The following is a 25196-nucleotide window of genomic DNA, read 5'->3' as shown; positions in this document are numbered from 1 at the left end:
CAGTTTTCTGGATTTTTTTGTTGATATTCTGTTTCTCACTGTTAAAATACACCTACTATTACAATTAAAGATCACACATTTCTTTGCAAGTGGCCAAACTTGCGAAATCGGCGGGGGTTCAAATACTTATTTTCCCCACTGTATATTGATGTTGTATATTCAGAGTTGCTCATCAATGAGCTTCCAAGAGGAAAGTAGTAATAAGGGAATTCTGGAAAGAGGAATCGTACGATTCGGGCGGAGGTTCACTTGGACAGCTTACCATGTTTCTGAAGTGTGCGCTGAGGGTGCCTGTGGTCTGGTGGTACTCCATCACACAGTTATTATTCAGGATCTCCCCACTGCTGTCACTGAAACACACATGATGCGCTTTTGTTTACAGAAAAAAGACCCTAAGCTACACCATATGGTAGAGAGCTTTGATTTAGCTGCTGCAGCCATCTTAGAATTTTTCTTGGAAGTCAGGGACTATTAAAAAAAAACTTGTCAGACAGATCCTGCTGGTTTTTCATGTGGGTTGTGCAGACATAAAACAGGATAAGAGGTTGTGAATGAACTCACAGAATAAAGACCTGCACATGTGTAAGGCCTGTAGAGAACTTACACAAGGTTAAGTTCTCTATAGGCTGACTATACATCTAAACAAAAAAGGCATGGGGAGCTGCTTACCATCATCACTACAGAACACACAAAATCCAACTGCTTTAAAAGCTTTAAATAGATGATTGTATAACTAGTCTTTATTAAATAACTGAAAATGTTGGGCATAAGCAGCAGCTATAGTGCAGTTCAATTGATAACAACCCGCATCCTGGCTCCATCAGATCTGTATGACTTATTAAGCAACACTGAGCAATTCAGGAGTCAATACAATAGGTCAGAGTATGCATGAGCTCACTTTCTGGTGCTCTCGTTCTTGAGCAGAGCTTTGGCCTGCTGCTCATTGATGATGGTGGCCTTGACCTGCGGGGGGTTCATGTGCACGTTGAGTTTGCCCCCCACCAGCAGCCGCACTGTGGCTGCAAACTTGGTCTGAGTCTTCAGGACCTGAGGAGGCTGCTTCTCTATGATGAAGGTGCTGCAGACACACATGCACATCCAACTTAGAACCAAACAACTGCTACTGTTAGTCTGTTCTGTTCCTGCAACAGCTGAAGCCAAAATACACATTTTACGAACATGATATGGGGCGGCAGTGGTACAGGAGGTAGAGAAGTCGTTTAGTAATCAGAAGGTTGTTAGTTCGATTCCCTGTCGAAGCGTCCTTGAGCAAGACACTGAACCCCTAATTGCTCCTGATGTGCAGTGTGCCATCAGTGTAAAAAAAAAATGTGAATACATCCTTGTAAGTCGCTTTGGATAAAAGCGTCTGCTAAATGACTAAATGTAAATGTAGAGATGGACAATGAAACCTGAGACTATAAATATGGCCATGCACACACACACGCACGCACACGCACACACGCACACACACACACACACACACACACACACACCTGGTGACTAAAGCGGATATGATGTCAGTGATGGTGGCGTTGAGTTCCTTGAGGAGGTCCTCAGTGGGCCCTGGGATGGGTAGCTGCTGGGTCAGATGCTCCACCCGCCGGATTTGCTGACGATTCTGCCAGATCATGTCAGCAAGCTTCTCACACCTACACACACACCGAGCCATTCACACACACAGACATTAAATTACCGACAACATAATTAAATTGAATACGTTTTCATCTCCTTATATCAATCTGCATCTAAATTCATTTATCACTTCAATATGGACCATGGTTGGCCAATCTATTCCTATGTGCATACGAGACTGTGGAAAAGCAAACACTGCTTTGCTAAGAACATGCATCTTGTGCCCACATGTCTGTCTGCATACCAGGACTGCAGTACATCAGTCCGCCCTCTGCAGGTCCGCCGTTCCCGGCAAGCTGCTGACGTCTCTTCCACTGAATCAGCTCGTCGTCTAGAACCACCGTCTGCTGTTTCCGTAACAGAGCCAGCGTGTTCTGCTGCTTCTCAGCCAGGTCCTAAGACAGACAAAGGGAGTCATCGGAATTACAGTATCTCTTTGAAACTGAACTCCACCCTTACCTCTGCTCAGGCAAGTCTCTGTGATGATGTGCTTGTCTGCGTGTGTGACAGGCGTGTGTGACAGGCGTGCCGTACCTGTCGGAACTTCTGCAGCGTGTTGGCCTCGCGCGTGAGCCAGCCTTCCAGCGTGGTGCGCTTGCTCTGCAGGGTCGTCTCTCTCTGCACGCGCTCAGCCGGGTTGAGGGTGGACAGATTAGTCAGCTGAGCTGGAGAGAGAGAGTGGAGTGGAGCAGGGTAAATGAGAGACAGACAGATGGAACAGGGATAGAGCTCAAATTTGAAAATGGTGGATCATTTTGCAACCAGTGAGTTCATTGAAATGTGACTATATATGCATGTGCGTGTTACCCTGTATCCGCAGGCTCTCTTGGTACTGAATGATGAAGTACTCCTGGCTGTGCTGAAGCTTGCGCAGCTCGTTCTCCGTGTCCTGAGTCATCACACGCAACTCCTCAAACGTCTGGTTGATCTGCTGGTACTTTTGAGATGTGCTGTCCACCACCCCACCCCTGCTAGAGTTCACCTAACCAGACAGAGGAAGAGCAACACAGGCCCAGATCAACCACGAGGTTTCACACAGAAAGCTACTTGTAGTGAGGAGCTCAGAATGATATAATGATTGTAAGGATGATGCATGCCTCTGCGCCGTATGGTACATACAGACGTGTGTGTGTGTGTGTGTGTGTATATGTATGTATATGCATTAGCAGAATGTGTGTGCTGAACGTATGAGAACATAAACATTTAAAAAAAATATTTTTCTGCATTACATATACATTATTCGCTCACGGCTCAAGTCCTACTCTGCATGCAACTGAGTGGTTAACAATGTGTGAATGTACTGTGTAACCAATGCATTAGTGTGTTGAATGCATGTGCATACATGTATGTGCCACTCTTACTCACATTATTAGTAGCCTGCACCAGTCTCTCCTCCGTGCACAGGATGTGCTTGATGCAGCGAACGAGCTCCAGGGGACAGCGGTCATACGTGTTCTAGAAAGCAAATCATACTGACCGGTCAAATAACCGTTAATGCCAATTACAAACTTACAGCTGACTTTATGCATGGTAGTAAACATTGCATTCCAAACATTCATGAGGAGTAGTTACATGCAAAAAAAGGGTAAAGTTGATGTCCAAAAACAGACACAGATGAGAGCTCCCACTCCTCTGACCCCAACTTCCAGGAAATGAGCCACAGGTCACCGGAGGGCTCAGAGACTATCCAGAGGTTAGTCAGGCCTGCTATAAAGATGGCTTTGGCACGTCTGGGGTTGGACGCAACACCTGTCCAGGTAACTCCTCAAAGAGCTTTCTTAAAAGTTCCCCGACAGCCCCATATATCGAGGACTTGCAAAGATGATGGGCAGACCCCAGACGTATTCTCTCATCTCTCGAGGGACTGTAGAGCACTGGCTAACATGCAGGCGAGATTAAAGAGGTATGTCTTAAGTGCATGTTTAAAAGTTTCCACCGTTTCCAGCCATTCTTAGATATTCCAGCAGAGCATTCCAAAGGCTGAGGGCATAGAAACTAAAAGCTGCTTTCCTCATGTCTCTTTGTCCTGGCTTTTGGAACTGTTAGGAGTTCAATGCCAGAAGACCTCAGGGATGTACTGGGTGTGTACCTTGAGAGCATGTCTGTTATATATTTCAGGTGCATGACTATGGAGTGATTTATAAACTAGTAAGAGAATCTTGAAATCTATTGAAAAACTAACAGGTAACCAGTGCAGTGATTTGAATACTGGTGTGATGTGCGCCCTCCGTCTTGTTTTAGTGAGGACTCGTGCTGCTGCATTCTGTATTGTTTGTAATTGACTAATGGCTTTTTGTTTTTAAATGTGCAGATAGTTTCTCTCTTTCGGCTTTTTCACCAATGACTAATACCTCTGTTTTATCTTGGTTGAGCTAGAGAAAGTTTTGTAACATCTATACATTTATATCAGAAATGCAATTTACCAAGCAACCAATATAGCTGTAGTTGTTGGGTGTTACAGAAATATAGAGCTGGGTGTCATATGCACAGCTATGGTAATTGATGTTGTGTCTCCTTAATAACACTACCAAGGGGTGACATGTATAGACTGAAAAGTAAGGGCCCTAAAATGGATCCTTGAGGGACCCCACAGGTCATACAAAAATGTTCAAGTTTATCAATAAGGATATCATGATCGACAGTGTCAAAGGCTGCGCTCAGATCCAGAAGGGCCAGGACATATAGTTTTTTGGAGTCAGCATTAATCCTGAGGTAATTTACAACCTTGACTAATGCCTTTTCTGGGCTATGATTGGAACTAGATTGGAAAGTGTCAAAGGCACAGTTAGCATCTAGGAAATTATTTAACTGTTTAAAGACAATTGTTTGCTTATTTTGCAATTTGCTTAGAAAGGGAAGGTTGGAGATGGGTCTAAAATTGCAAGGGACTGAGGAGTCTAAATGGCTTTTCTTCAGGGGTCTCACCAGGGCAGTTTTAAGTTCTGATGGCAAAATGCTTGTAAGCAGGGAACAGCTTACAATGGCTAGGCTGTCCTTAGACACAGAGTTAAAGATGTTCTTAAAAAATGTGGTGGGAATGGGATCAAGAGGGCATGTAAACTACTTCATCCGGCGCTAACGCCTGCTAGTATAGTTGTGTCAAAAGGAAATCTATGGTCTAACCAGCTAGCTATCGACCTGTTCATTATTAAGAGTATACTAATACTCTGTATGCTGTTATCTTTGCTTTTCATAGACACTGTGTAGATATCTTTATATCCTATGGATACACTTACGAATCGACTGCAACAGGGCAGTCAGTACTTTGTTTACACGAGGGATCAGCTGTTCGCACTGCGGACAAGAAATCATGCCGGCAAAGTTTACCCCATACCGGAGGAGCTGGTGAGACGCTACCGTGGAAGCAGAGCTGGGGCGTTGGTGAAGGCTAGGCGCCTGCAGAAGCGGTGGAGGTTCAAACCAGCTATTCCTTCGTTTGTGATGGGGAATGTAAACTCGTTGGCCAACAAGACAGATGAGCTGGCAGCCTTGGTGATGAACGTGAAGTTGTACAGAGAGTGCAGCTTACTGTGCCTCACGGAAACCTGGCTAACCAGCAACATTCCGGACCTCAACGTGGAGCTACCCGGCTTTACTACGGTGAGAGCGGACAGAGACCTTAAGCTAAGTGGCAAACGGAAAGGTGGGGGGCTTGCACTTTATGTCAACATTAGGTGGTGCAACCCAGGGCATGTGACTGTTAAAGAGACCATCTGTTGCCCAGACATCGAAGTGTTAGCCGTTAGCCTCCGTCCGTATTACATGCCTAGGGAATTCTCGCACGCCATTGTTGTTTGTGTTTACATCCCTCCACGAGCTACGGTCGAAGTCGCGTGCGACACCATCTACTTCGTTATCACTGGGCTCCAAACTCAACATCCTAAAGCCTTCATTGCAATTTCGGGGGACTTTAATCATGTAACCCTGGACTCAACTCTGCCTGCTTTTCACCAGTTTGTGTCTTGCCCAACAAGAAAGAACAGGACAATTGACCTAATGTATGCTAACGTGAGGGATGCATACAAAGCCACACCACTTCCTCCCTTAGGGAAATCAGATCACAATCTGGTTTTCCTACAACCCAAATACACACCAAAAGTGCGCAGGCAACCAACCACCACGCGCTCCTTCAGGAAATGGACTCCTGAGGCAGAGGATGCCCTCAGGGACTGCTTTGAGTCAACTGACTGGAGTGTGCTGCAGGACTCTTTTGGAGAGGACATTGAAGGGGTCACACACTGCACTACTGACTACCTGAACTTCTGTATGGACATTGTCGCTCCCACTAAAACAGTGCGCTGCTTCCCTAACAACAAGCCCTGGATTACCTCTAATGTTAAACACCTCCTCAACATGAAAAAGAGGGCATTCAAAGAGGGGGACCAGACAGAGCGGAAGCGCGTACAGGGAGAGTTGAAAACCTTGCTTAAAGAGGCAAAGGACTCATACAGAAGGAAGGTGGAGCAGAAGCTGCAGGAAAACAACATGAGAGAGGTGTGGGATGGAATGAAAACCATCACAGGCTGCAAGAAGAGCAGCAGCACTGTTGAGGGGGATGTGGTGAGGGCAAACCAGTTTAACCACTTCTACAACAGGTTTGACAACACAGCTCCAGGTGTTAATGACTGTCTAACACCTATTCCTGCATCCCCCCCATCAGCTGCTAACTGCTCTCTGCATGCCACAACCACCCCACCCCTCCCCCTGCTCTGACCACAGCCAGTGTGGCCCCACTCCCTCCAGCTTCCAGCCCTCTGCCACTCTACACAGCTGCACCCCTCCCCCAGGCGACCACACAGAGCTCCCCCCTCCCCCCCACGGCGGATCAGGTCACAGGAGAGCTGAGGAGACTGCGCCCCAGGAAAGCAGCCGGCCCCGATGGAGTCTGTCCAAGACTCCTCAAGGCATGCGCTGTGGAACTGGGTGAGCCTCTGCAGCATCTCTTCAACCTGAGCCTCCAACTGGGGAAGGTGCCTGCTCTGTGGAAAACTTCCTGCCTCATCCCCATCCCGAAGAAGCTGCACCCCAGTGAGCTGAATGACTTCAGGCCAGTCGCTCTTACATCACACATATCTAAGACCATGGAACGACTGCTGCTTCACAACCTCAGACCTCAGTTACGCCATCCACTTGACCCGCTGCAGTTTGCCTACCAGGAGAAGGTGGGCGTGGAAGATGCCATCGTCTACCTAATGCACAGGGCTCACTCTTATCTGGACAAGGGGAAAGGTGCTGTGAGAATCATGTTATTTGATTTCTCCAGTGCCTTCAACACCATCCAGCCCCTCCGACTGAGTGACAAGCTCGTGCAGATGGGTGTGAACGCCCACCTGGTATCCTGGATCACTGACTACCTGATGGAGAGACCACAGTTTGTCAGGCTGAAAGACTGCGTATCTGAGACTGTGTTGTGCAGCACCGGCGCTCCACAGGGGACTGTGCTCTCACCTGTCCTGTTTACCCTGTACACATCAGACTTCACCTACAACACGGAGTCGTGCCACATCCAGAAGTTCTCTGATGACTCTGCTGTTGTGGGATGTATCAGGGATGGACAGGAGGGTGAGTACAGGAGCCTGGTGGACAACTTTGTGCAGTGGTGTAGGCATAACCACCTGCAGCTGAACGCCACCAAGACCAAGGAGATGGTGGTGGATTTTAGGAGGTCTCAGCCTCCTCTGCTACCAGTCTCCATCGGGGGTGTCAGTGTGGAGGTGGTCAAAACCTACAAGTACTTAGGAGTTCATCTGGACAGTAAACTGGACTGGTCAGCCAACATAGATGCCATCTATAAGAAGGGTCAGAGCCGGCTCTACTTCCTGAGGAGGCTGAGGTCTTTCAATGTCTGCAACAAACTCCTGCGCATGTTTTACCAGTCTGTTGTTGCCAGTGTCCTTTTTTATGCTGTGGTGTGCTGGGGAGGCAGCATGAAGAAGAGGGATGCGGGCGACTAGAACAGGCTGGTGAGAAAGGCAGGAGCTGTTGTTGGCAATGGAACTGGACTGCCTAACATCAGTGGCGGAGAAAGGACATTGAGTAGGCCTGCTGACCATCTTGGACAATGACCACCACCCACTACAACAGTACTCTAACGGACAGAGGAGCATGTTCAGTGCAGACCTCCTGTCACTGTCATGCTCATCGGACAGGCTGAGAAAGTCCTTTGTCCCCAGGGCAATACAACTCTTCAACGCCACGAAGAAGGGGAGGGGGAGGAAGATGGACTTCTCTGCATGAGTCTACCTCAGTCTCCCCTCCTCTTCTCAGCTCTTAATTTTTCCATCCCACTGTCCATCTTTTATCTTTTTACTCTTTTACTGGCGATACTAGCCCATTGCACAGACTGTATCTATTTATATCAACTTTGCACTATCTCAACAACACACAAGCACAAGTACCTCAATCCTTGCACTATCCACACAAGAACATGAACACTATCTCTCTGCACTCTTTGCACTACTTTCCTCGTTAACATCAACACTGACACAACCAATTTTTGCACACTGTAATATCTGTATAATATCTGTATACACCCCACTCCCTGTGAACATGTTCTCCCTATGTGTATTGTTTTTCTACTGTGATTCTACTGTGATTTGTGTATGTATGTTGTGAGTTAAGTTAAGTGTATAAGCTACTGGATGACCCAAATTTCCTTCGGGATTAATAAAGTATCCATCTATCTATCATATTCTGTTAGTTGTGGCTAGCGGGATTTCGCTAACACTTTAGCCTAGTGTCAGATGAATGAACATGTTCATACCCTATGGTCAAATCAGCTAGCTAACGCTAGCTAGCAAACAATTATGTTGGTGCTCAACATTAGCTCGTTGCCTTAATAGGAGTTACACTTGACTGAAAACACAATGTAATAGACTACTCTGTAAAAGATGTATTCAATTTCCCTCTGGATAAATAAAGTATCTATCTATCTATCTATCTATCTATCTATACTCTGCTAACTACTATCTTCACCAGTTGGATAAGTTGAAGCAGTCAGTGGTCTCCTTCCACCAATTCGCCTTGCCCTTGGTGACCACATAATCGTTCTGTATTACCTATTTGTATTAGCCATTTCACACAATTCAGAAAAACAAAAACGTGCAGGAATTATAGGCCTGTAATTATAATGTTATGAATGTGCGTTATTTGGAAGAAAGTCGAGGATCCCCCGTTCCCCCCCTTGTTCGTTCCATTTGGGAGACCCAGAGGTGAACTGTCCCCCGCGCCCCCTCCCCTTCCCCCTTCTCCCTTCTCACTCAGGATCTGTCCACGGCACATTCTTAGCGAGCAGAGGCGCCTGCAGCTGCAGGGGGCGCCAATTTGCTAAATCCCCATACAGTGATATGATAGATAATAGAAAACCGCTTCGCGGCCCAGAAGATTTTTTTTTTAAGTGCTCGTTCCCCACGTCTTATGAAAAAGTGCCGCCCCGGGCGGCTGCCCGGTTCGCCCGTGCCTAAAACCGCCCCTGATCGCGATGATACAATAATATTTGTATGATTGCCAATGCATGCATGCTTTGTCAGTGCTTGAGAAGATCTGCGCAATGTCCTGCGACAATCTGCCGGTGATTTCCTTCGCATGAGTGGTAGCCTACCCCATATTCAAAACCAGAGTAGGCTAAGTTAACAAATATTGCCTAGGAAAAGTTATAAGCGTGATAGCCCGGGGAGCGTCTCTGCTCTGCTGTGCAAACGAAATGCTGTGTGTGTTTTTTGCCACTTAAAATATTTCTAAATTTTGCCTGCCCTCTAAAGACAGAGACGTGACAGGTGGAGCGCAATACCTTCCTTTATGGACAACAACGATGCCCGTTTCCACAGCGTCTGCTGAGCGGTCATTCAATACAATGAGGCGTCTTAAGACATATCTACGAAGTACGATGACTGACAAAAGACTGACTGGACTTGCTCTCATGAATATTCACACAGATTTGGAAATCGACAGCGAAGAAGTACTAAAACAATTTGATGCAACTTGCAGAAGGGCAATGCGTTATGTAACCCATTATTTGCGCGTGTGTATGTGTGTGAATGTGCGTGCATTTCTCTCGCCTTTTATCTTTCACCTTTGAATAATGTAACTTATAAACACGTCGGCCCAGCAGAAACAAACAAACAAACAAACAACGCGATGGACAACCCAAGAGGCAACACGCATTTTCTGGACCGATGAACAGACGCGATTCATGCTCAATCAACTGTTGTTGTTGTTGGTAGTGGTGAAGAGGTCAAGCGGAAATGGCTGTATCACCACTAGTTGTAATGAAAACAGCGCCACCTATCGTATCGGATATGACATGCTTTCGGCCAATGATTCGATTTATTCACTGCCATGTATATTGGGATAATAACACTTGCCCCAAAAGATAGCATAGTCCGACTAAGCAAAGATTTGAATTATACCATCATGTAAACACACTGATACACACACACACACACACACACACACACAGACACATACACACAGACACACACACACACACAGACACACACACAGACACAGACATACACACACAGACACACACACACACACACACACACACACACACACCACCTCACCGGGTACACACACACACACACACACACACACCACCTCACCGGGTACACACACACACACACACACACACTATGAACTGTTTCTAGATCAGTAGCAGCTCAGTTTGGCTTGTAGACGACTCAGATGACATTGGGTGACAGTGGTTCAGGAGGTAGAGGAGTCGTTTAGTAATCGGGGGGTTGCTAATTCGATCCCGACTCCTCCTGTCAAAGTGTCAAAGTGTCCTTGAGCAACACACTGAGGGCCAGATTTACAAACAGAATTGCGCCCACTCGAGGTGTAATTTCTTCGCAATATGCGGGTAAAGACATGGAACCGTATTTACAAACACGGCGCACTTGGGTGAAATCGCAGATTCCCCTGCTGCTGAAGCGGATAGAGGCAAGTTGCGCTTCCCGTCTACATATGCATAAATGGGAGGGAAGGAAAATGGGGGTCAACCGCAAAAAGATGGGAGGAGATGTGTAAAGTGCGCCTAATTATGTATTCCGTGGGATTTACAAAAACTGCCTAACGAGAGCGCGTCTTTAATTGGCGTGAGAATTGTCCGCCTCATAAACCAGTCTGTAACGAAACAAGAGGTGTTTTAGCATGACATGTCAGCTGCTAAATGAAAACTATGTGCGTGCGAGAAATTTTACGCAATTGAGATAAAAAAAAAAACACGAACATCAGGATTTTGGGTGATAAAATAACAGAAATATTATTTGTTGAAATGTTTATATTTGATATATCATTTAATATCGGCATATAATAATGCTGTCCATTGTCCATTTAAGTTCACAACGGGGTACCAAACCATACATACTTTGAATAGAGGGCTCAGCGGTATCGATACCCCCCTCCAAACCCTCCACCTGTTCAGAAACCAGTGTTTGTTGGACAACATCTTCTAAGATGGTTAATGGTTCAGATTGCGGGGGGGCCTGAGCCGGTCATCCTGGTGTGAGCTCGGTTGAATGTCACTTTTTCTTTTGGATGTATACAATTGGAAACAACTTGACAGCAATGTTGTAGTTTGGACAGGAGAAACAGAGGATTTTTAGATACCCTGACGTTCAGTTGCCATGGCACTGGGGTAGCTTGCAGGGCAGGAGTGGCGTAACCATGACAACAATTGTAATTTCAATGTGTTAGTGTGGACGGCAAACATTCGGAAAATGATATGAAAACGGTAGTGTGGACGGAGATCTTTTTTATTGCGAGTATTAGTATTTATATTTACCGGGTTAGTGTAGACAGGGCTTAAGTTTGCTGTAACCTTGTGAACCAAAAGCTCTAATTCTAATAACATTGACTGATTGACTGAATCTGAGTGTAATATTTTATGATTATTGTAATAGTGTGTAATATTGATTATTAATTGTAATAGTGTGTAATATTGATTATCGTAATAGTGTGTAATATTGATTATTAATTGTAATATTGATCTCATGACTGATCCTGAGCTCTTACCTCTCTGTCTTTAAGGATCCCTCTCACAGCTGGATGGTGAGTCCCCTCCTTCATCACACACACACACATGCGCACGCACACACATACATACATGCACACACACACACACACACATACATGCACACACACACATGCACACACACACACACACACATACATGCACACACACACATACATGCACACACACACACACATGCACACACAGACACACCCACTCATGCACACCCTAACGGCCCTATCACACGTAGCCGTTGGAAAGCGTTGATCCGATTCACTTTGAATGGGGTGATGTCATCCTTTGCCGAACTGAATTGTGGCTCTGTCATGGCAAAAGGTTTATATTGGCTTTCGAATGACTCTTGAGTGACAGTTGCTATACCAACGCTAGCATTACGTCACCCGGACATTACGTAACCCGGACGCCTTTTGGCTATCAGTCAGAGAGTCTCAAGAGTCGTTCGAAAGCCATCAGCTACTTTTTAGTTGCTTAATATTGTCGCACAACGGAGGAATTGCTAATCACTAACGAGATGCTAGCGGCTAAACCTACTTGCTTACTTTAAAAAGTAGCTTTCTTGAGGCTCTCTGACTGATAGCCAAAAAGTGTCTGGGTTACGTAGTGTCCGTTTAGGCACAATATTACCGGCAGGCAGGTGTAGCTAAAACGGAATACTTCATAGTTAGGCACAATATTAAGCGACTAAAAAGTAGCTGATGGCTTCTGAACGACTCGAGGCTCTCTGACCGTTAGCCAAAAAGTATCCGGACACTACGTAACTGACTGTATCAGTCAGAGAGTCTCAAGAGTCGTTCGAAAGCAATCAGCTACTTTTTAGTCGCTTAATATTGTGCCTTAACTAGGAAGTATTCCGTTTTAGCTACACCTGCCTGCCGGTATCCTGTAAGTAAGCAGATTGCAACAGGTTTCGCCGCTAGCATCTCGTTAGCAATTAGCAATTGTTCGCCGCTAGCATCTCATTAGCGATTAGCAATTCCTCCGATGAGCTCTATAGTTAAAGGTGCTGCAAACAATTCCCTGTTTTGTGAAAATGTAATCGTGGGTGCCGTCAGATATGTCTAATAATCACAACACATTGAGGACTTTCTTAAAGCTACACAACGGAGGAATTGATTGAACAAGATGCTAGCGGCGAAACCTGTTAAAATGTGATTACTTTGATACTATAACAAACTAGCGAGTCAACAGCTTTCCTAACACAGTCAAACATCAAGCACATGGTTGTTTTGCTTGGTTTATTACAGGTAAAATACAGGCAAGCTGGTCTCAGGTAGCAAAGTATAATGTGAGATGCTCTGGGGTAAATCACGTTATTGAGGTATTTAATGCAGCGCAAGTCTGTCACTTCCAAAAAAGTGTCCGGGTGACGTAATGCTAGCGTTGGTATAGCAACTGTCACTCAAGAGTTGTTCGAAAGCCAGTATTACATCACCTGGACCCCTTTTGGCACCCGGACACCTTTTTCCATGACAGCCCTTCAAAATTCCTGTGCACGTCCCTGATAAAGAATTTAAATAAACTAAAGGATACAAAAATAAGAGTAAGACAGCTCCATTGGGTTCCGTTGCATTGCGTTTCATGCGTAGCTTGCGGCAACAGTTGAAAAATTTTCAACTTTTCGAGAGGCAATGCATGCGTCAGCCAATCAAATTGCCTTTCATGCATAACTGACAGCACAGGCGCTAGCCAATCAGAACCCGTTTATGCTCACGTCAAGAGCAGGAAGCTCAAAAAAAAAAAATAGACACTGTACAATGTAAAAACCCCTTTATTGTAACTGAAAAATACGTCTGATAGGATTTGCGAGGTGTCTGAGTAACCTATCTAATGTTAGCATGCTACTACTCACAAGGTAAACAGCTTGCTAGTGGCGTGATTGGTTTGTTGACCTGTCAATCTCACTATAACGTCTCTGGTATCAACACAACCCCATGCGCCAGACTCCTCCTCCGCCATCCGTTGGATCAACGCATTCCATCGCGTACCTGTGTAAGGTGCCTGACCCCTATGATTCCCTTCAGTGTGTGGGCAACCCCCACTCAACACACACACACACACACACACACACACACACACACACTTGACCCCTGACCCCTATGATTCCCTTCAGTGTGTGGGCGACCCCCCCTCAACACCCGCATAGTGGGGGGAGAGGACGCCCCTGTGGGGGCGTGGCCATGGCAGGCCAGCCTTCACAGTAGAGGCCGCCACTTCTGCGGGGGGTCCCTCATCAACAAGGACTGGGTGATGACTGCAGCACACTGCTTCCCAAGGTGAGGTTCCTAGAGAGTGTGTGAGTGTGTGAGTGTGTGTGTGTGTGAGTGTGTGCGGGGGGTCCCTCATCAACAAGGACTGGGTGATGTCAGCCGCACACTGCTTCTCCAGGTGAGGTTCCTAGAGAGTGTGTGAGTGTGTGAGTGTGTGTGAGTGTGTGAGTGTGTGCGGGGGGTCCCTCATCAACAAGGACTGGGTGATGACTGCAGCACACTGCTTCCCAAGGTGAGACTCAGGCGCTCTTGCGGGTATTTTGGCCCATAGCGCTCACCGTAGCTCCGTAACTCTACCGCACAGCATCATGGGTAACACTTTACTGAACCTTGCTTCAAGATGCACACACACACACACAGATGTCATATCAGTTTCTACTGATGTAACGGCATTATTTTACCTCAACCACACGCACACACACACACACACACACTGACACACACTGACACACACACACACGCACACACACACATACACACACACACAGACACACACACACACAGATGTCATATCAGTTTCTACTGATGTAACAGCATCATTTTACCTTAATCACTGATTGTATGGTGCTATGACAGCTTAATGACATGTGACATTAGCCTGTCATGGTATATCAAATTCGGGGAGCTGTCATGGCAATTACCGGTAATATAAACTCACTGTGGCTATGTGCACTAGCATAGAAACTCACTGCAGTAATCTGAAGATGAAATTCCTAAATTAATTCCTGAAGAGGAGATGCATCCCTAGAGATGCCCGTGTGTGTGTGTGTGTGTGTCAGTGTGTGTCAGTGTGTGTCAGTGTGTGTGTGTGTGTGTGTGTCAGTGTGTGTGTGTGTGTGTGTGTGTTTGTGTGTGTGTGTCAGTGTGTGTCAGTGTGTGTGTGTGTGTGCACCCATGTGCACTAGCATATAAACTCACTGCACTCATCTGAAGATGAAATTCCTAAATTAATTCCTGAAGAGGAGATGCATCTCTAGAGATGCCTGTGTGTGTGTGTGTGTCAGTATGTGTGTGGTGTGTGTGTGTGTGTCAGTATGTGTGTGGTGTGTGTGTGTGTGTGTGTGTGAGTGTGTGTCAGTATGTGTGTGGTGTGTGTGTGTGTGTGTGTGTGTGTATGGCCTCCAGCCTCACAGCCCCATACCTAGCACCCATGTGTGTGTGTGTGTGTGTGTGTGTGTGTGTGTGTGTGCACCCATGTGTTTTAACTTAACGTCCACCTCCCACGTTACAAGTGAAGCGTGTGTGTGTGTGTGTGTCTGTGTGTGTGTGTGTGTGTATGTGTGCACCCATGTGTTTTAACTTAGCGCCCACCTCCCACGTTACAAGTGGAGCGTGTGTGTGTGTGTGTGTGTGTGTGTGTGTGTACCTACAGTTACAGGTAAAGTTTGTCTCCTCGTCTCTCTCTGCAGCACCCCCTCCGGCCTGGTTGTCTACCTGGGGCGGCAGAATCAGGAGGGCAGCAACTCCAACGAGGTTTCCAGGACCGTCTCTCGGATCATCAGACATCCCGATTACAACAGCGACACCAGCGATAATGACATCGTCCTCCTCCGCCTCTCCTCCTCCGTCACCTTCACCAACTTCATCCGCCCCATCTGCCTGGCAGCAGCCAACAGCACCTTCAACCGGGGCACCACCAGCTGGGTGACAGGCTGGGGCACCATCAGATCAGGAGGTGAACACACGCACACTCACACTCACACACACACACACACACACACACACACACACTCACTCACTCACTCACTCACTCACACACTCACACTCACACTCACACACTCACGCACACACACACACTCTCTGAAACTTAACCTGATTGTCTCCTGTCTCTCCTAGTGCCCCTCCCCTCCCCACAGACCCTTCAGGAAGTGGATGTGCCGGTGACGGGGAACAGGAACTGTTTCTGCAAGTACAACCCGAGAGGCGTCACCATCACCGACAACATGATCTGTGCCGGGAGGGACGAGGGGGGCAAGGACTCCTGCCAGGTGATCATGTGACTATTTACTCTGTCAGGTGATTATTAGGGAATTTTCAATTCAATTCAATTCAATTTTATTTATATAGCGCCATAACAATACAATTCGCTTTACAGAGCCCAGAGCCTGAACCCCCTTAGTGCAAGCACATTGGCAACACGGGCAAGAAAAAACTCCCTGTTAGTCAGGAAGGAACCTTAAGCAGAACCACGGCACATAAGGGGGAACCCATCTGCTTGAGGTCGGCCGGGTAGAGATAGGAAGGGGGGATGGGGGGAGGGTTGTGTGGCAGAAGGGGATGGGAAACAACAGGTGTTGTACATATCCTGCATTTGGTAGGTGTACATAATATATATACAGACATCCGGTGGTAAATACATGATACAAACAAGACCAGTTTAGTGGGTATACACTGTGCTTAAAGGTTTACTGTTACAGGGGTAAGGGGAGTAGGAACAGAGAAACATGTTGATGGTGGCAATATTATATATTGTATATAAATGCTAGCATAGGGTATGAGGTAGAGTAAGTGTACGGCAGTGCGGTGGCGGTGGGTGCAATTGGCAGAGGGTTTCTACGGGTAGACCGGGTGGAGAGATTACAGCAGCGTCCCATAGCGAAGATAGTCTGGATTAGGAGAAAAAGAAAAAGAACAGAGAGAGTGGGTAGAGTTTGGCTGTCCATATGCGTAGATGAGGAGTAGTGGGGGTGAGGAGCAATGTTTCCACTTCCATCAGCAATTGGAACATGCTACAAGGGAGAGAGAACATTTTTGTTAGTAGACATTTATTTCAGAACCAGATAAGGAGATACCTTTGGGTAGTAGATTTACAGTAGGCAATATGGCCATTTTATCAGTATTATTATAAGCATTAGCGATGTGATATGAGAGGAGAGGGAGGGAGAGAGAGAGCGAGAGAGAGAGGGAGAGGGGCTGCCTGGCTAGGTGTAAGGGAATATTATTTAACACATTATTTAGATTTTAGTCCAGTTTAGTTGATTAGGGGGGTATTACATGTGTTTAGATTTGTTTGGTTTATGTAATTTTGTCTTACACTAGCATCTGTTTACCTATCTACCAAGTGGTCCATGAAAAGCATCACAGGATTGAGAGAACTAAGAGGTGCGCCACTGGGTCTGGCAGGACAGCCTCCCTGCCGTGTTAGGCATTGTCTCTCTCACCCGCTCAGCCCCCAGGCCCAACTAAGCAGGACAGGGCAGAGCGGGTGTGTATCTATTTTTTATTTTTATTTTAATTTTGTCTCACACTAGCATCTGTTTACCTATCTACCAAGTGGCCCTATGGAAAAGCATCACAGGAGTGAGGGATGAGAGGCGCGCCACCAAAATGGGCAGGGTAACCTCCATGCCGGGATTGGCCTTGTTGTCTCTCGCCCCTGCTCAGCCCCTAGGCTTAGTTGACGCAGTTACTTATGGCTATAGGATGCACTGAAGAGGAATGTCTTTAGTCTCGATTTGAATATCGGTAGGGTGTCTGCATCTCGAATGGAGGCAGGGAGATTGTTCCAGAGGAGGGGGGCTCGGTAGCTAAAGGCTCTGCCTCCTACTGTGGTTTTTGATATTCTTGGAATTACAAGCAGGCCAGCACTCTGGGAACGGAGCGGTCTTGGAGGGCAGTAGGGGACAACTAATTCCTTAAGGTAGTTTGGAGCCAGGTCATTTAGGCTTTGTATGTTAGCAGGAGTACTTTGAAATCAATTCTACTTTTGACAGGGAGCCAATGCAGAGAGGCAAGTACAGGTGAGATGTGCTCATATTTTTTAGTTCTGGTGAGTGTACGGGCAGCAGCGTTCTGTATAAGTTGGAGGCTCTTTATTGAGTTGATGCTGCATCCGGACAGGAGAGCATTGCAGTAATCTAGTCGGGAAGTAATAAATGCGTGGATTAGTTTTTCTGCATCTTGGAGGGATAGGACTTTTCTAATTTTGGCAATATTGCGTAAATGGAAAAATGATGTCTTTGAGATGTGTTTTATGTGTGAGTCAAGTAGAAGGTCTTGGTTGATAGTTACCCCAAGGTTTTTGATGCTAGTATTGGGTGTTGGGATGCCATCAAGTGTGGATAGATGGCTAGATAGTGTCATTCTCAATTGATCGGGGCCTACAAGCATAACCTCAGTTTTATCAGAGTTGAGGAGCAGGAAGTTGTTAGCCATCCAAGATTTTACATCTTGCAGGCAAGTTTCTATCTTGGGTAAATGTACAATTTCATCAGGTTTCATGGATAGGTAGAGTTGGGTGTCATCAGCATAGCAGTGGAAGTTAATGCCATGGTTCCTTATGACAGCACCTAAGGGTAGCATGTAAAGGGAAAAGAGCAGTGGTCCGAGGACAGAGCCTTGGGGAACACCGTAGCTTACTCTAGTGTGATTGGATGACTTCTCATGGACCTGAACGAATTGATGCCGATCAGAGAGGTAAGATCTAAACCAGGATAGGGCACAGCCTTTAATGCCAACATGATGTTCAAGTCTCTGTAATAGGATATGGTGGTCTATAGTGTCGAAGGCGGCACTAAGGTCTAGGAGAACTAGTATTGAGGTGCACCCATGGTCGGATGCGATTAGTAGGTCATTCAGGACTTTGACTAAGGCCGTTTCAGTGCTGTGGTGGGCTCTAAAGCCAGATTGGAGGGTTTCTTCGATTTTGTTTTGGTGTAAAAAGGAAGTAAGTTGCTTAGCTACTATTTTTTCAAGTATTTTTGACAAGAAGGGGAGATTGGATATGGGTCTATAGTTAGCTAGATTATCAGGATCAAGGTTAGGTTTTTTGAGAGATGGTTTGATCACTGCTATTTTGAATGATTTGGGGACATATCCTGAAATTAGTGAATTATTCATTACATTAAGTTATGTCTCACTTAATAAGGGTAGTGCATGTTTAAGAAGTTTTGTGGGGATAGGGTCTAGTAGGCACGTCGATGATTTAGATGAGAGGATCAGGGAGTTTAGTTCAGGGAGGTCAATGGGTGCGAAGGATTCAAGGAGAGCACCAGGTTGAGGGGGTGTTGCCATAGCCATAGGGCATTTTGGAAGAGGTGTAAGGTCATAGAGGGGGAGGAGACTATGAATTTGTTCTCTTATTGTTAGAATTTTGTTATTGAAAAAGGTCATGAAATCATTACCACTAAAGCTTATGGGAACAGAATGATCGATTGTATTGTGGTTTTTTGTTAGCCTAGAAATGGTGTTAAATAGGAACTTGGGGTTGTTTTTATTATTATCAATCAGTGAAGAGTAGTAAGCCGATTTCGCCTCAGAAAGTACTCGTTTATAGCTTAGAAGACTATCCTTCCATGCCAGGTGGAATACCTCAAGTTTGGTGGAGTACCATTTTTTTTCTAGTTTTCATGTGGTTTGTTTAAGTGCACGAGTCTGATCAGTGTACCATGGGGCCAGTCTTTTCAGTTTTCTTATTCTCTTTTTTAGTGGCGCAACAGCATCAAGGGTTGAGTGGAGCGCATGTATGACGCCATCCGTTAGTAGGTCGATATGGGGTGGGGGTGTGCGGTCGTCATTTACTTTGCCAGTGGTAGGAGCTGTGGCAAGAGCGACTGGTAGTTTTGATATGAATTCTGCTGTAGTCCTGTCGGACAGACAACGGCTGTAGAAGTGGGTTAATTCCGTTGTTGGACGGAGATCTAATTTCATGTTGAATGTAATTAGGTGGTGATCTGAAAGGGCAGTATTTTGGGGTAGAACTAGAGGGCGGTCAATTTCTAGGCCATGTGTTAATACAAGGTCAATGGTGTGATTATGGTGGTGGGTTGGTGTGTTGGGAGAACCCGATAGAGTCTATTAGTGATTGGAATGCAATTGTAAGGCTATTATTTTCATTATCCATGTGGATATTAAAATCTCCCACTATGAGGATTTTATCAGAGTTTACAACCAGGGCGGATAGGAAGTCGGAAAATTCAGATAAAAATTCAGTGTAGGGGCCTGGTGGTCTATATAGTGTCACAAGAGTGACCGGCTGAGTGGCTTTTGAGATTGGATGCATAAGATGAAGTACTAGGACTTCAAATGATGCAAATTTAAATTTAGGTCTTGGGGAAATACATAGGTTAGCAAGGGAAATTGTAGCTACTCCACCTCCACGCCCTGTGCTGCGGGGGATGTGGCAGTTAACATGACTTGGAGGGGTGGACTCATTTAAGGCTAGGAATTCATCTGGTTTTAGCCAGGTTTCAGTTAGGAAAAGTATTTGAATGTTGTTGTCCGTTATCAGCTCATTTATAAGTGCACCTTTTGATGTTAAGGACCGAATGTTAATAAGGCCCAGTTTTAGGATTGTACAAGTTTCATTGTGTGCTGATAAAGTTTGTATCTTTATTAGATTATCCTGATTAATATTTCTTTTAGTGTGATTTGCGTTGGGTTTGTACGTTCTGGGTATAGATACCGTTTGTATATGGTTTAATATGGGCAAAGAGTGTACTGGTGCAGCCAAAGTTAGTGTGGTCTGCCTTCCAGTGCTAATTTTGGGTTGTCAGTAGCAGGTTTGGGCTAGGTGTTGTATTAAGTTTTGAGAGAGGAGTGTAGCACCCTCCCAGGAGGGGTGGATGCCATCCTTCTGCAGTAGCCCAGGCTTCCTCCAAAAAGTTGGCCAGTTATTTATGAAATCTACGTTATTGTATGAGCACCATTCTGCTAACCAGTTATTAAGTGAGGATAGCCTGCTGTACATCTCGTCACCGCGGTTTATGGGCATAGGGCCCGAACACACTACAGAGTCTGCCATTTGTGTAGCGGTATTGAGTAGCGATGCAAAGTTTAGTTTGGTGGTTTCCGATTGTCGTAGGCGGACATCGTTTACGCCTGTGTGAATAATAATTTTAGAGAATCTCCGTTTGGCGATTAGTTTTAAGTGGGATTCGATATCATTTGCTCTAGCTCCGGATATACAGCTCACTGTTTGTGACGGGGTTGCGAGTTTAATATGTCTCAGGGTGGAATCACCAATTACGAGAACTTTATCATCAGCATCGGTGATATTAATTGGGGAGAAACGGTTTGAAGTTGAGATGGGATGTGAGTGTGATACGGACATTGATTTTTTTTTTCTACTACTTCCTCGCTTTACAGTTACCCATTTGTCTTGGGATTTAAGCTGCGGTGTTACAATGGGTGTGCTAGAAGGCGGAGTGGCGTTGGTTAATGTAGTTCATTTAGTTTCATCTACATGCTGGGTTTCGCTAGTTAGGGCTAACGAGGTAATATGGTCTAAGCTGAGGAGACGCGACTCAATTACAGATATCCTCGCTTCCAGGCTTGCCAGTAGCCTACACTTATTGCAAGTTTTGTGCCCATTGAAGGGTGTTGGGGAGTCGCTAAACATGTTACATTCCAGGCAGCAGATAGAGGTAGAGAAAAAAGCCATGGCCGTGGGAGCCAATTAAGGACAGTTAGCCAAGAGTGACAGAGAATAGGGGGGGAGTGAATTCCCAGACTCGATGTAATGTGAAAGTTAGTAGTAGTGGGCGCAGTCACTGGGATACTTAAGTACAAAAGCAGATAAGCAGCGTTCCGGGGCTAGAGCACAGTAGGTAGCAACTCTAGCAGCAGGAAGTGGCGTCCGGAGCTTCTGAGAATAGGGTCCGTAGGGTTTCAATCTCGAAACTTCAGTTCCATTTAGCGCAGGCATTTGGCTCCTGATATCAGCTATCACACCCAGATCCCACCGTAGTCTAGGGGTAGGCTAGATCTGGATCCCGCTGTCTACCGGAGAACCCCCTAATATATACATGTTGCATAGGCGTGTGAGTGAGATATGTTCGACGCTATGTGTGCCGGTGGTGTTCCAGAGGGATGTGCCAGCTTACCTTTCCCGTCGCTTGGCCAGCCCAGGCGAATGGCCCTGCGCCGACTAGCCCTGTCGTAGCCGCTAGGCGTTGGTGAGGTCAATTAGGGAGGAAACAAAAGAACAAACGCAAGAGAAATGTCCGATAGGCCAAATAACTTCCACAGCAGGTGAGGTCACGGCGTGAGAGCAAGGCCGTCTCTCTCTGCACCACTACGTAATTCCACTCCGCTCTCCTGAGTGCTCCCAGGTGAGCCATTATCACATGTTGCTCATCTCACTCAGCCAATGAGCAGCCTGTGTAAACCGGCACTCCCCCTGGTGTATGGGATGTGAAAGTGGTAGAGTTGTGTCTAGATATTGCCCCTCTCTTTGCCTATCGTAACAGGTGATCATGTGACTATTTACCTCTGTCAGGTGATCATGTGACTATTTACTCTGTCAGGTGTTCATGTGACTATTCAATTAAATTTAATTTATATAGGAACGAAAACATTACATTTGTCTCAAGGTGATTTATAGAGCCCAGGGCCTGAGTCCCCTTGGAGAAGACAGGAAGAAAACCGTAAGCAGTCAGGTGGTCATGTGACTATTTGCCGGTCAGGTGATCATGTAAGGGTTTACCTGTGTCAGGTGAGCATGTGACTGTTTCTGAGATAATGGGATGGTAACACCAGTCTGTTCTGACCCGTCTCTCAGGGCGATTCTGGCGGTCCGATGGTGAGTAAGCAGGGTTCTGTGTGGGTCCAGGCGGGTGTTGTGAGCTTCGGCTTCGGCTGCGCCCAGGCAGAGTTCCCAGGAGTGTATGCACGCGTCTCTCAGTACCAGAGCTGGATCAACACCCAGATCACCAGCGACCAGCCGGGCTTCGTCACCTTCACCTCCACCGGGACAGATGCAGACCTGAGTGCCACCTGCACCGGCCTGCCTGCTGTCACCACCACCACCCCCGCCACCACCACACCGCCACGTAAGTCACACCACCACACAACCACAACACCATCAATCCAGTCTACTTTGTTTGTGTGTGTGTGTGTGTGTGTGTCCTACCTGTGAGTGTGTGTGTGCGTGTGTCTACCAGTGTGTGTGTCTAACTTGTGCGCGTTTGTGTTTGTGTGTGTGTGTGTGTGTCCTACCTGTGTGTGTGTGTGTATGTGTGTGTCCTACGTGTGTGTGTGTGTCCTACTTGTGACTGTGTGTGTGCGTGCGTCTATCTACCAGTGTGTGTGTAACCCTATGATTCCTTTCAGTGTGTGGGCAAGCGCCTCTCAACACCCGCATAGTGGGGGGAGAGGACGCCCCTGTGGGGGCGTGGCCATGGCAGGCCAGCCTTCACAGCAGCCGCGGCCGCCACTTCTGCGGGGGGTCCCTCATCAACAAGGACTGGGTGATGTCAGCCGCAGACTGCTTCCCAAGGTGAGACTCAGGCGCTCTTGCGGGTATTTTGACCCAACACACTCACCGTAGCTCCGTAACTCTACCGCAGTGCATCATGGGTAACTCTTTAAGAAACATAATGCCGTATTTTAGGTAACCCTTTACTGAACCTTGCTTCACAAGACGCATGCACACACACACACACACACACCCATAAACTCACTGCACTTATCTGTGGCTAAGTGCACTAAATCAAGTCAAATCAAAGTGTTTATTGTCGCAAGTTGCTTCAGCGCAGCAAAATTCTTGTGACTTGGCAGCCAACATCTACGCAGTAGACGGCATACAAGATAAAAAAATAACATATAACATATAACAAAAACATATAACATTATAACTAGGGCTGTCAGTTTAACGCGTTATTAATGGCGTTAACGCAAACCCATTTTAACTACGTCAATTTTTTTATCGCGAGATTAGCGTTTTTTTATTTTACATTATTATTATTCTTTTTTTTTTTTAGATTAACGTTCTTTTTGGCCTCGCAAACTGTGTAGATTCTTTCAAATGCTGTTGCAACAACTAGTAACCTTAGAAAAACTACAGCACCACGCCGGATCTAGCTAGACCGGAAGCAAAACAATAGGCACGCCATTTGGGCTTGGAAGCCGGCCAATAGTAGTAGGCTAACGTTACGGTTTGAGTGAATGGTGAGCGCGATACGGCGAAATGGATGATAAAAAGCTTCTGAATGGAAAGTTCACTTTTAAAAGTTGTGTTGTGCAAAAGAAGCGAGCTTCACTGTTGTCTGAAAATATCAACAGGCTTGTCTTTTTGAGTAGCTGGCTGAAAGCAAAGAAGTAGTAGGCTTACCTTTTATTGGTTACCTAACTGTTACGGTTCGTTGTTTCTGAAATAAGAGGCCTGCTATGTTCCCAGCAAACTTGAAAAAAAGAAAATATTAAGCCATGGTTTAACTGCACTATAGGCTGAGTCCTTGTTTACCTGAAATGTGCACTTTATAATTACATTTTGTACCGCCCTGTTTGGCAATGTTGTTTTTCAATAAAATAAAACATTTGCATAAAGCAAGCCAATCCACTTTTCCATGTTGATAAGAGCATTAAAATGAAAAAAAAATGATGTAAAAAATTAAATGAAGGGACATTTAGAATAGATAAAAATGTGCGATTAATTGCGATTCATTTTGATCTAACTATGACAAATGCGATTAATCGCGATTAAATATTTTAATCGTTTGACAGCACTAATTATAACATATAACATATTACAAGTAGCAACAATTTAAAATAAAAGAAGGGCTAGCAGCAGTGTACAAGGTGAAGTGAGGAATATTAAATTAAATTACAAAATATGTGCATATATATGTAGTAAGTGTAAGACAGTAAGAGGGTTTTGCAGACGTTGAGAGACAGGTTGTTGTCTTGGCCCCATGCTGCCAAGCCCCTTACCTCATCTCTCTAGGCGGTCTCATCGTTGTTAGAGATGAGACCCAGGATGGTAGTGTCGTCTGCAAACTTCAGGATGATGTTGGTTGCCACACAGTCCTGCGTGTACAGGGAGTACAGGAGGGGACTGAGTACGCAGCCCTGGGGGGCCCCGGTACTCAGGGTCAGTGAGGAGGAGGTGTGCTTGCCCATTCTCACCACCTGGGGTCTGCTCGTCAGGAAGTCCAGGATCCAGTTGCACAGGGGTGTTTTAAGACCCAGACTCCTGAGCTTAGGGACGAGCTTGGCAGGCACAATAGTGTTGAATGCTGAGCTGTAATCCACAAACAGCATCCTCACATATGTGTCACCCTTTTCCAGGTGGGAGAGGGTGGTGTGCGATGTTAGGGCGATGGCATCATCTGTAGATCTGTTTGGGCGGTATGCAAACTGAAAGGGGTCCAGGGTGTTCGGAAGGGTAGAGCAGATGTGGGTTCTGACCAGCCGCTCGAAGCACTTCATGATGGTGGAGGTCAGTGCTACAGGGCGGTAGTCATTTAAACAGGATGGTTTCTTGGGTATGGGGATGATGGTGGCCTGCTTGAAGCAGGTGGGGACTTCAGACAGATGTA

General features: G+C 46.1%; 1 protein-coding gene and 1 pseudogene across 1 annotated transcript; one reads left to right on the top strand and one right to left on the bottom strand.

Moving 5' to 3' along the window:
- Positions 1-262: 262 nt before the first annotated feature.
- LOC122129951 lies at positions 263-3488 on the bottom strand (annotated as a pseudogene).
- A 1369-nt stretch (positions 3489-4857) lies between these two features.
- LOC122129950 (prostasin-like) lies at positions 4858-25018 on the top strand. The gene is made up of 8 exons (XM_042704686.1): positions 4858-5278; positions 11668-11688; positions 13782-13944; positions 15348-15613; positions 15775-15926; positions 22439-22709; positions 22990-23155; positions 24946-25018. The coding sequence occupies exons 1-8, from the start codon at positions 4858-4860 to the stop codon at positions 25016-25018; spliced, it is 1533 nt and encodes a 510-aa protein (XP_042560620.1).
- Positions 25019-25196: the final 178 nt, after the last annotated feature.

Source organism: Clupea harengus, unplaced genomic scaffold (genome assembly GCF_900700415.2).
Source record: "Clupea harengus unplaced genomic scaffold, Ch_v2.0.2, whole genome shotgun sequence".
NCBI classification, from domain to species: Eukaryota; Metazoa; Chordata; class Actinopteri; order Clupeiformes; family Clupeidae; genus Clupea; species Clupea harengus.
The sequence above is the reverse complement of the archived record's forward strand: the minus strand, read 5'-3'. Positions and strand labels throughout refer to the sequence as shown.

What these genes read in the sequence shown, in the direction of transcription:
- LOC122129950 (XM_042704686.1), top strand. Translation starts at nt 4,858, where the DNA reads ATGGATACACTTACGAATCGACTGCAACAGGGCAGTCAGTACTTTGTT. An exon ending in GCTAAGTGGCAAACGGAAAG is followed by an intron (nt 5,279 to 11,667) that starts GTGGGGGGCTTG and finishes TCTGTCTTTAAG; the next exon opens with GATCCCTCTCACAGCTGGAT. An exon ending in GCAGCACACTGCTTCCCAAG is followed by an intron (nt 13,945 to 15,347) that starts GTGAGGTTCCTA and finishes CTCTCTCTGCAG; the next exon opens with CACCCCCTCCGGCCTGGTTG.